The 12,759-nt window shown below is 41.4% G+C and overlaps 1 protein-coding gene across 3 annotated transcripts in view; it reads right to left on the bottom strand.

The window, feature by feature from the left end:
* dicer1 (dicer 1, ribonuclease type III) overlaps positions 1 to 12,759 on the bottom strand; it is a 419,383-nt gene that overhangs the window by 118,710 nt on the left and 287,914 nt on the right. Inside the window, exons 21-22 of one of the 3 annotated variants that reach the window (XM_077540060.1) lie at positions 10,441 to 10,616; positions 6,401 to 7,097 (exon numbers count right to left, since the gene is read on the bottom strand). In XM_077540060.1, the coding sequence (XP_077396186.1) occupies positions 6,401 to 7,097; positions 10,441 to 10,616 (873 nt within the window). Of the gene's footprint in view, positions 1 to 6,400; positions 7,098 to 10,440; positions 10,617 to 12,759 lie in introns of those variants that run through there. The other 2 variants (XR_013287765.1, XM_077540065.1) reach the window with 2 other exon arrangements.

The following is a 12,759-nucleotide window of genomic DNA, read 5'->3' on the forward strand; positions in this document are numbered from 1 at the left end:
AAAATACACCCGAGGGCTACAAAACCACGCTACACGAATAAACAAAACCAAAACACAAAACGCGCTATACAAAGCGGAAAACTAAAGGCGACGTAGAAAACACGTGAATAGCAAACTCTCAAGCGTAAAGCTGAGGAAACAACAAACTTACGGAGCAGAAACGGCTCAACGCGAGAATAACAAACACTCTAGCAAAAGCTGAAGAAATAACAGAAAGCTATGAATCAAAAGGACTCACGAAACAAACTGGAAACAAGAGATGAGGCTATAGGTTTAACAAATTCACACGAGGTCAGATTAATGCATAAGGCGAAGACGTAGCAAGGTCAGTACTCCGACGAGGAGTGTCAGCAGTCACAGTCCTTAAGAAGGCTTGATTGAGGATGGGAAACAGGTGCGGCGCCCCATCCCTCAATCAGAAGCTAATAGAAAAAACAAAAACGCAGCCTGAGAGTACAATCACAACAGTGTTTTTTGTTGACCAGATGTTATACAAATTCAGCAGTCTTTTGTCCACGTGCTTTCGATAAGTCCATGCTTTCTCATTTGTCGCGCCTTTTTGGCGATGTCAGCATTTCGTTTAGTGGGATTTTCGTTGATGTAGACATGTTTCCCATGAAGCTTGTGATGTTTCTGTCAACAAACCTGATCAGGTGGTCGTGTCCGTCCAGCTGGAAGCGAGAGCACATCTGAATGTGTGCAGGATCTACAGTTAATCCCAAATCTCTGAGTTGAAGTGTCACTTGCTGTTCCACAGTCTCGTTCCCTGAAGATTGGTCAGAATCATCCGTGCTTGTGCCAGCCACAGCTCTCACCGAAGGGTCGCGGCGCGGCTTGATCTTGATTCCTGTAACTATCACATCGTTGATACGAAGATTCTGTTCCAAATCATCCACTTTTTGTTCCAAGTCAACAATGCGTCAATCTTTTTCTTGTGTCTCAATTATTGTATTTCCTGAAGAAGTGGCTCAATGCTCTTCTTCATTTCAAGTAATTCGGCAACCATTCCACTGAATTTTTTAAGAGAAGATTTTATCTCCTCATCTCAGCAATTTTTCCGCCAGGCATTCTGCAACGATGTAGTTAAAAATCCCAATGCAAAAATCAACAAGTAGCTAGAAATCACGAGTGAGCGCAGAAGCGAGTACAGACGCCTCAAGAGTCCTTGAATGTGACGTTATGGACATGGGTGTGGCGAGGGCTTGACCCCCGCCTACGAGATCATAAGGTGTGTTTCCATTACCCTCAGTTTTGCGCAAAGGGCATGTTTCGGAAAAGTAAGCTGGTAATGGAAACACCGGATTTGCGAAAAAACTCAAATATCGCAAAAAAAGTTTTTGCGCTCTCATGAGGTGGTTTTTGAGACGTATCGAGAAAAGAAGTATTTCGCAAAAGTGTAATGGAAACACTTTTTGCGCATTAGTAGTCATGTGACACCCGCCCGGTCACGGAAGAAAGGACTATAACACGTTGTTTATGTGTATTTTTATTAAACTTGCAATTACTATTTGTTTTGAGAATTATTAATTTCGGGTTTGTATTTTAGCTTTACAAGCTGAAGTGATTTGTATCGGCTACTGCATGTCATGAGCATAAAAGAGAGAGGTGTAATCGAGCGAGCCCCCTTCGAAAAGTTGAAGGAGAGGAGAGCTTGAAATCCTGTCCTGCCATGTCTGGTTAATACAGCAGAAAGCATCAGAAACTTTTAACACTTTGTAAACCGCTTTTTACCCAGCTTCTGCATGGGAACAACAACATTTTAGGATTACAGGAAGTAGGAAGTACGGTGCCACTTGCTTTTGTGTCAGAACTACTTGCCGACTGCCGACAACACCAACACTAAATGCCCGAAACCGCCCGATGAGGGGTGAGTGTTTTTAAAGTAATATAACTACACCAGGCGTCCGTTCTACCGTAAACATCATGAGCACCTCCTCCAGAGGTCTCGTGAGACGGGACATTCCGAGAATTGCGCCTCAGAAGCGAAATTCTCTTCAATGGAAACACCGACAATTCGAAATTGTACTTTATCGAAATAGTACAATATCACTTTTATTTTTGCGAAAAAGGGTAATGGAAACGCACCAATAGAGGGGATTTATATAGCGCGCTTGTCAACCAGACGCGACATTACAACGAACAACTCCACTTTGCCAGATACTATGTCCCAGGGAAACTTGGAGCAAGCAATATTGGAGTTCAAAGAGAAATGGGAACAAGAAAAGATGAGGGCACAGCATGACTCTCCAGATACCCCCAGGATTATAGACTTTGCCCCGGGGATCCCGCACTATGCCACGCCACAACTCCGATCTTCACCCGAACTCCTGCTTACAGCAACAAGAGGTAGGACAACAACAACAACAACTACAACAACAACCAAGACAAATTAGACAACAACCAGAGCCCCTACATGAGGTGCCGGATCCAAATGGACCACTGGAAACAATCCAGGAAGAGCCTGAAGAATGTGAGGAATGCTCACCACCAGATAATGTGCCCCAGTCGGTGAACCGACAACCAGCCAGCGCCAAATCTAAAAAAGAAAGACGAATTATCATAGCCGTCACGCTCTATATTTTAGTTACAATCATAGTGCTATGGCTAGTAAATTGGGGAGCTCATAATTACAGATCAAACCAAGATCCTCTGGACCTGCTCGAGATATTTTCAAAAATTAGCAATTGCAATGTTGTTGTCAATAAATTGCCGTTATTTATATTTGAAATATATATTTAAAAAAAAACAAAAAAAAAACAGACGTCCACCGGGATCGAACACGTGAACTTATAATTCGTGTCGACGGTGTTTCTCCACTCACCCACGCAGGAAGGATGTTATGGTTTGCTCCAAACCTGTAGTAATCAATTTTAAGTGTCTTAGAAACCGGAAAAATGTTGATAAAAACTTAGTCATGCTAGATCACATTGAATATAATGATGTTATATGTTTTTTTATTTTTGCTGATAAAATGTAAACATGCAAGTGACATTTCAGTCATAAAATATGAAAAAAAGAAAACAATCACTAATTCTGACCAGCAGATGGCAGCATTGTATCTCTTTTCACTGGGATCCTGTGGACACGTGTTGGATCAGAACAACTTATCGAGGCACTTCTCGTCGCGAGCTTTCGACACTTGCCGAGTGTCTGCTTCGAGGTTGACGTCAGATTGTGTGTTGCAAATTTAAAAAAAAATAAATAAATAAAAAAATAAAAAAAATAAAAAAAATAACCGACTAGTGATTGTGATACTTCTGTCGTGAGCGCTGACACACTTGTCCAGCGTCTGCTTTGAGTGTAACGTCACTAGCATTAACATTTACAAGCCACGTTTTACAATATTGACAAGAGCAAATGGCTGTTGTCAAGAGATTTGTTTTAACGTTTATAATACAAAATAAAAAAAAATAAAAAAGGACCTGACTGGGATCGTACACACTATCTCATGATTCGCGTTTCAGTGCACTATCCACTCAGCTAGGGAGGAAGCACATAAAGTTTTGCAGGTGATCCACAGGGAGTACGAGGGCATAATTAATTGATTCACGGAGAGCTATCTCTAATCACGTTTTATTTACAGAATCAATGGATGCACTTAGAGTTAGTATATTAATTTGTTTATGTAAAACAATTGAACAATGTCCATTTCTGAAATTAAAGTTGGGGGGGATAACATTTCCGCACGGAGATTCGAACTTGGGACTTCCGTGTCATTGCAAGGACCCTACTCTAAAGTACTTACCGCATGAGCTACTTGACTTGGTGAACGACAGAGCCAATTGGCGTATTTGGAATTGAAAGTCTCATCTGATGCTGAAAAGGATCAACGCTAATTGGGGACATGTGTTTAATAATTACATTATAACACATTTCCTTATATGATAGTCGGTATACTTATCCGTTTGCATAATCGCCACGGACACATATGCAATGTACAGGCATCTGAGGTAGATACTCCCCAGTTTGTTCAAAGATACTTCAGTTGATGAACAGTCTAACTCAGATGATCGAATGGAAGGAACCACCACAAGGGAAGCACCACCTATTGATCCTTCTACAATGGACAACACACCAACATGTTACACGTGCAGTGGTTGTGCAGTCAGGCGCCCAGCTAGGTTTCGGGATAACTAAGTGAATGTTTTGAATTTATCGGTCCATGACACATTTGTTCATGTGTTTAGTATGTTGTCATAAAAAAAAGTGGAAGTAGGAATTATTGTTAATTTAACTCTTTGACGCAGCCATTTTCACAGAAACAATCCCATTCGCTCCCGGCTGTTTTACTGGATTTTGACTGATTTTGCAAGGCCCACAGAATATTGTGTTCTATTGCTATAAAAGTATGGAAACTAACAAAAGAAAGATTAAAGTCTCTTCTTTCATCTGGAAAAAAAGTATGTTTCTATCTGTTTCCGTTTTGCAGCAATTAGCATTAGAAGAGAGCTAGGGTTCATCAGTTTTCAAAAATTTATTCAAAATTGTAAGTAATTTAGCTTTTTTTCTACATGGCTCTAGTTGATCTCCTTTGCTCTGCTGCCACCTGAAGGCCATTTGTGTAATAACTACCATTTCTGCAACCGTTCTTTGCAGTTGAAAGGCTGCATCAAAGCCTTCTGTATGCTCGAGCATAAAACCCCCCCCAAAAAAACGTATAAATATGTTTTGTTTAAAACTAAAAAAATACATTTACATGTTATTGGGAGCAAATGACTTTTAAAGTTTTATTTGCATGTAACTTGAAATATATTTGGATTAATACTCAACAGGGTTTCCGTAAAGAATAGTAATACTAATGTTTGGGTGATATATGTTTATACACTTACCATTGCAAAGAATATTTGGCATTAAAAAAAAAAAAAAAGAAAGTCAAACGGCACTTTTGTTGGAAAAGAGCGATGCGGTGTATTATTACAATGTGACCGCTACGCGGCACTGTAGTATGTTGTTGTCTAGGGATGTGCCTGAGCTCCGTCCCGGTGCGTTCCGGCCCACTTAAAGCGCTGCAAAATAATAAAAAAAGAAAACACCCACTAACTCTGGGCAGCAGATGGCAGCATTGAATCTCTTTTCAATGGGATCCCGTGGACGCTCCCCTTCCCCGACCACCTGTTTTTCCACCGAATGAAGCGCAACACTTTTTGTCGCGAGCGCTCGACACTTGCCGAGCGTCAGCTTCGAGCGTAACATCACAAGCATTACCAGGCCACGTTTTACAATTTTTGACAAAAGAAAATGGCTGTTGTCAAGGGATTTCAGTTTTAACTTAAAAAAAAATAAATAAAAAAAAATAAAGGGAGCAGACTGGTATCGTACCAGCGAACTCATGGATCGGTATCAGTGCTGTACCCACTGAACCAGGGAGGAAGTGTATGAGCAACTGCTCCAATGTTATAATGAGGTGATTACAGAATTTACAGAATTGATGGATGCACTTACTGTTAGTATATTACATTTTTATGTAAAACAATTGAACAATATCCATGTCTTAAATGAAAGTTGGCCATGAAACAAAAAAAAAGAAAAAATTTCCCCGGTGAGTTTCGAACCGGAACTTGCTCGTTTTAAAATGCATCCGTGCTCAAGTTACTTACCAAGTGAGCTCATGGAGCTAGGTGCAAATGAGAGCAAATTGGCCTAATTGTCTTTCAAAGTATCATCTGATGCTGAAAGCCATCAAGGCTAATTGTGGAGACGTGTTTAATAATTTCACATTTATTTACAGAATTGATGGATGCACTTAGGGTTACTATATTATTTTTTTAATGTAAAAAATTTTTAATGAAAGTTGGGGGTGAGAAAAAAAAACAAAAAAACATTTTCCCCACCGAGCTTCGAACCGGGACTTATTTCTTAAAATGTAACCGCAGTCAAGTTACTTACCAGGTGAGCTAATGGGACCTGGTGTAAATCAGAGCAAATTGGCGTATTTGTCTTTCAAAGTGTCATCTAATGCTGAAAGGGATCAACGCTAATTGGGGACACGTGTTTCATAATTTCACTATAACGCATTTCCTTATATGATAGTCCGTTGGTATACTTACTATCCGTTTGCATTACTGCCACGGACACATGAAATGTACAGTCGGCGGTGGGCTTTGAACCTGCTTTCAGCATTCCCAAAATGAATGTGGAAAAGTTCATATTTAACATTAAATTATGCGAGTACTGTAAGTAATATGGAATCAGACGATATATACCCCGAAAGGCGTGAATTTTCTCAGCAAGTTGAAATTTGAACGGTGTAAATCGGAAGTATTATGTGGGAGTAGTTTGACGGCAAAAAAGTGAGGAGAATAAAATGCTATAATAAGTAAGATGAAAGAATCTCAATAACATATGTGGGAATAAAGAATCTCAATAACATATTCAGCATTTCCACAATTGTGGGACTCACCTTCTTGCTGCGCATGTAGCTGAGTCTGCCCTCATGGGCATCAGGGTAGGTGCAAAACAGATATGTGGTGATGGCATGTTTGAGGAACGAATCACCCAGCATTTCCAACCGCTCTAGGTTGAAACCGTCACTGGCATTGGACAGGGTCAAGGCCTGCAGGATAAGACCAGGGTTTGGCCCCAGGCTTTTTGTCGAGTCTCCTGTCACTTTGCTGGGATGCAGGACAGCAGCAGAATTGTGTGAATGTGCTTTGTGAGCATTGAGACACTCTTCGGCCTGGCTGTAGGTTGAGGTAGCATTATTTCTGTGGCCCGAGTTCCTTCCTAGTGTACATTCATCACGATGCTGTGGACATGTGCCGGGAGTCTTCAAGCTGTGACAGGGCTGCACAGGAAGTGAGGTAGGGATTTGCATTGTTTCAGGGCTAAGCAGTTCAAGAAGGCTACATTGGGAGCATTGGCAATTATGTTGGTGATTGTGCTCTCCAGATGGGAGACTATTGCCACCATTGTAAGGAATTAAATTGGAGCCGTTCTTGCCACAACTGACGCTGACTTGGCAATGGTGAGGGCTGTCATCCATTAATGAAATGGAATCAGGTGACTGCTGCTTACATTGAATGTCATTAACCTCAGTTAATGATATGAATATTTTGCTGTCAATTGATTTCTTCCACCCAAAGTCCAAGTTTGGATACCTGCCAAATAGAAAAACAATATTCTATTTTACTAAAAAAAAAAATATTATTTTTTTTCCAATGCTAGACATATTAAATGGACATTTGTAGTAGTACCGTATTTTCCGCACTTTAAGGCGCACCGCATTATAAGGCACACCTTCAATGAATGACATATTTTTAAACTTTTTCCATATATAAGGCGCACCACATTATAAGGTGCATAGAATAGAAGCTACTGCAGTGGCTGGGGTTGCATTAAGCGGACAATATATCAGGGGTGGGGAGATCCAGTCCTCAAGGGCTGCAGTCCTGCTGGTTTTGGATATTTCCCTTCTTCAACACAGCTGATTAATGATAAGCTCATCAGCAAGCTCTGCAGAAGCCTGATAACGAGCCTGTTATTTGGAATGAGCTGCACTTCGAGTAGGGAAATCTATAAAACCTGCAGGACTCCGGCCCTCGAGGACCGCAGTTTGCCACCCCTGCAATAGATGGAGCTGTGCTAAAGGGAATCTGAACAAAACAGATGAGTCAGTCAATATTTATGACTGGTAATTGAGTACAAACCGGCATTCTGACAACTTTGTTCACTCCCAAAACAAGTTACCGGTAGTGCAGTCACAATATGGTTCTGTATTAACAATATAACAATAACTCAATATTGCTCAAACGTTACTATCATATCTACAATATTTCCCAGCCTTGTTCAGGTGTGGTACTACCGTTCTAACTGCTGTTACTTCGGTGACGCCCCCTGACTATGGTAGCCGTACTTAACCAATAGTGAGCCACATATAAGGCGCACCTGATTATAAGCCGCTGTCGGTTTTTGAGAAAATTAAAGGCTTTTAGGTGTGCATTATAGTGCAGAAAATACGATAGTTGTATTCCTTGATATCAGTCCCAGTGTGAGTTTAAAACTGAGCAAGAAATTTTAAAATGACGATGCAACAATTGATTAAAAAGCCAATGGAGAGAATACAGTATTACATGACTGCAGTCACTGCAAAGTCACATGACAAGCTGCATTGGTTCCAGGCTGCAATATATTGAAATATTTTAATATATTATATACTACTAGCAGCACTCATTAACTAGACTAAGCAATTTCTGGAGAAATTAATGATGAAAGCTGAATGCTAAGAGCTGAATGCTAAGCCGAATGCTAATGAAGGAAACAAAGAAACTGTGAAAATTACAAAGTAATTACCTATTAATTACTAGTAATAATAGTAGTCATAGTAGTAGTAGTAGCCGTAAAATAGTAGTAGTATTACTAGTAATTATTAAGTAGTAACTTGTAGTTAAATGATTGTGACATTTTATGTAATTGTAGTGAAAAACAACAAACATAAAACCAAACAAACAAAAGAATATTTTTTGAGTACAATACTGTATGTGTTCATGCAATCTACAACAAAGTTGAGCCAAACTGAAACTAAACGAATTAGATCGATATTTTAGTGCCAGTATTGATCCGGTATCGATACTGTCGAGGTATCAATAATAATGATGACCTAACTTGTCGGGCTAAAAGTCGTGGCTTATGGTGTAGTCATATTTAAAAGTGACATCTGATGCTGAACAATGAACACTGCCAAAATAATCGTCTGCAACATGGCCTTGGCTGATTGCTAATACTCTGCTGCCACCTGCTGGCCGGTTTTAAAACATGGAACCTAATAACTACCAATGGTTGAAGCCACCACTTTCTGTCAAACTGCTTGTCAAAGCTTTCTCTCTGCTCTTGTGTTTAAAAAAAAAAAAAAAAACAACCAAACATGTACACATGTTTGGGAGTGAAATGCAAAGTATTCAACGTTTTTGGGTTTGAATGTGAGTTGCTCATTTAAAACTTTAAAAACTCATAAATGGTCAAACAAAATCACTATTGTGAAGATATTTTGTGTCAAATTATTACAAAGCGCAACTATAAAGAATTGTACAATGACTACTATATGAAATCAAAGTGCTAAAACGTTTCCCAACGAGGGATCGAACCATGATCTCCCGCGGGCCAATCCATTGCTTTAACCACTCAGCTATCATGGGCATGTAGATGTAATTTAGAGTTGTCTTGCTGAACCAGCGAATGTGTCATTGAACATTAAATTGAATGCATTAAATAAAACGTATGTTAAATGAATAAAGAAGGATACATTGGTTGTAAATTACATATGAGAAATTATGAATGAATTATAAATGAAAAGACAGAAATTTAAATTCAACCAGTTGCACAGAAGACTTGGTGTCATCATTGAAGTGTTGTGAAATGGAAGCAGCGAATGTGTCATTGAAAAAAAAAAAGTATGTTAAATGAATAAAGAAAGATAAATTGGTTGTAAATTACAAATGAGAAATTATGGATGAATTATAAATGAAAAGACGAAAGTTTTAGCTTCATTGAATGTGTCTGAACATGCAATAAAATGTATGTTAAATGAATAAAGAAAGATAAATTGGTTGTAAATTACAAATGAGAAATTATGGATGAATTATAAATGTAAAGACGAAAGTTTTAGCTTTAACTAAAAAAAAAAAGAAGTATGTCTTACAGTGTATCTATATTGAAAAGTGACGTATGATGCTGAATAATGGGGGCCACGTGTTCAATCACTTGCATTATGCAATATGGATTAATTTTGAAGAAATAGTTTGTCATATGTCATTTAACGAAATAGATGTTAACTTGTTGTATTATGACGAAACTGAGGAAAAAAAAAAAAAAAGTTGCTCCATCCGAGGTTTGAACCAGCGAACCATTCGTAGGGTTGTCTTTGCTATTCACCTGGCGCAAGCGCTTAAGCCCATGAGCCACCGGACCTGTGAGCAGCAGAGCGAATTGGCGTATTTGTAATTTAAAGTGTCACCTGACGCTAACTTTAGAGCAGTGATGTTCAAACTCGGTCCTTGAGGCCAGTAGTCCTGCAGGTTTTGGTAGTTTATCTTCTCCAACACAGCTGAAGCTCATCAGCAAGCTCTGCATAAGCCTGATAACGATCCTGTTGATTGAAACAGGTGCGTTGGAAGCAAGGAAACATCCAAAACTTGCAGGACACCGGCCCTCCAGGACTGAGCTTGGGGCACCTCTGCTTTAGAGAGTCACCAGCCATGTTGGCTGGTCATCAAAAAAGTTAATTTAGAGCCTTTGTTGATAATCACCCTGGCCGATAATCAGTCTTTCCCCACCTTCAAAGGTAGAATTTTCTACTCCTGTAAACTAAAATTGCGGAAATAGAAAAGGGTTATGAATAAAATTATAATCGATCTGGAACCGAGTTGCAGCAAACACAGGCCAATTCCTTCTTGTTGTGCTCTAATCGTGTTCAGATACTTGTGAATGATTCTTCCAGTTTGATACCTGAAATCCGGAGGAAGGAGTTGTGATCCAACTCCAGCTTCACTGGCTGTCTGAGATCGGAGTTCCTCTGCTGTCAAGAGGCAGTGGAGACGGTAGAGGATGCTGGGCAAACACACTGCCTTCCTCCAAAGCGATGCAGGGATGGGGTGGATGGCACAAAGCTCTGGAACCAGGATCTGACAAATACAACACTCCTTTCATGGACTGATAAAAAATGAATAAGTGTAAAATGTGTTGGAAAGGAAATAAGCAATATTTACAACCCCCATTTTGAAAGAGATGTGATTGCGTAACAACATAAACAACATGGGGACCTCATCGGCAAGGGCGGCGGCGTGCGAGTAGATCACAAAAAGGCCCCTGTTGCCTTCAAGGCCTCCAGACGATTGAGTTGCTGAATAAAATACGCCTCACATCTAAAGATCAATAGGCTTGGGGTCACCCCGACTGACAAAACGGCGTCCATTCGGCTCTTTACCCTCACAGGGGTTTGAGAGTGCCCATGGACACCTCTTGGTGCTCGGTGCTAAAGGCTAACCGAGTGCGTTCTTTCAAAGCAGGGAACGTGTGGTAGTGAGACACAGTCTAAATGGCTCCTCCACGCTACATTCTGCTCCTTAAACACTGTGGGGCCTATTCACTAAAGGTTTGCGTCGCCTTTGCACCGCGTTATCGGTAAAAATGGAGCAATCTGGGTGCGCCTAATTCACTAAACGCGCAGATGAGGAAATCCGTCACCAAGTGCACGGCCAACCAGATTGTGTTACGGTGCGCTGTTGTTCTTTGCGCGGATGTAAATAAGGTCATTTGCATACATTTGACGCAAAAGATTTACCGGTCGATCTACGTTCCAACCCTCACCTAAGGTCACGAGCTGTGGGTCGTGACCGAAAGAACAAGATCCCGGATACAAGCGGCCGAAATGAGTTTCCTCCGCAGGGTGTCCAGGCTCTCCCTTAGAGATAGGGTGAGAAGCTCGGTCATCCGGGAGGGACTCAGATTCGAGCCGCTGCTCCTCTGCGTTGAGAGGAGTCAGCTGAGGTGGCTCGGGCATCTGGTTCGGATACCTACTGGACGTCTCCCTGGGGAGGTGTTCCGGGCATGTCCCACTGGCGGGAGGCCCATGGGACGACCCAGGACATGCTGGAGAGTCTGTGTCTCTCGGCTGGCCTGCGAATGCCTTGGGATCCCACCGCCGGAGCTGGTTGAAGTGGCTGGGGAGAGGGATGTCTGGGTTTCCCTCCCAAAGCTGGTGCCCCAGCGATGTGGCCTCGGACAAGCGGTAGAGGGAGGGAGGGAGGGAGGATGGATGGATGGATGGATGGATGGATGGACGGACGGACGGACGGACGGACGCAAAATATGCCCACCCCAATGCAAATGAGACTCATTGATATGCAGCGTCTAATTCACTAACGCCAGCGGAAATAGCCACACCCTGTTTGCGTGACGCAAATAATGTTTTTGGAAAGCATGTATCACCTGAAGCAACCTCGATTCCGGGATCATGATAGCAGTGCATGTGGCACGGTGCACATCATTTTGCTGATCACGCAGAGAGGAGAGGAGAGGAGAGGAGAGGAGAGAGGAGAGAGGAGAGGAGCGGAGAGGAGAGGAGAGGAGAGGAGAGGAGAGAGAGAGAGAGAGAGAGAGAGAGAGAGAGAGAGAGAGAGAGAGAGAGAGAGAGAGAGGGGAAATTTTCTTTGTATGACACATAACGTAATCGGGGAGGCATTTTACGATCATTCTTACGTGCCAGATGCATACTGTACGCCCACGCCAACCTCTGAAAATATATTTTTAAAAAACGATTGCGCCAATAATTTGTATTTTATGAATGAATGACGTCGTTGTCGTCCTCTCTGCTCTGTACAGCTTAATGGTGCTCTTCACGCTTACTCTCAGTCCAACCTCGCTTTCTGATAATGTCATCTTTCTCGCAACTGTTACTATAACAACCATGTTCTTGACGCAAATCCATTGCCATGTGTGGTAAATCAGGTTCAAATTTGCTCCAAGCTGTCAGTTTTGTGGGTGTGTTTGCGCCGGTATATGATTCGAGCAATATCCATAGTGAATAGGTGGGTAACTGGGCGCAGACTGCAGGTGCAGTTGTGGTGCAATATTTCGCGCTATTAACGGACGCAGCGCATTCTTAGTGAATATGCCCCTGTGTGTTTTAGCTCCAGTGCATTTCTATTGGGCAGTTTTGACGTGGACGTTTCTACTGCGTGGTGACTGGAATTCCCTTCGTAGAGGCCTTCTAAATAAGGAGCGGTCATTAATCGAGCGCTAAATTTATTATTATTATTATTATTA

Source organism: Festucalex cinctus, chromosome 12 (assembly GCF_051991245.1).
Source record: "Festucalex cinctus isolate MCC-2025b chromosome 12, RoL_Fcin_1.0, whole genome shotgun sequence".
NCBI lineage: Eukaryota > Metazoa > Chordata > Actinopteri > Syngnathiformes > Syngnathidae > Festucalex > Festucalex cinctus.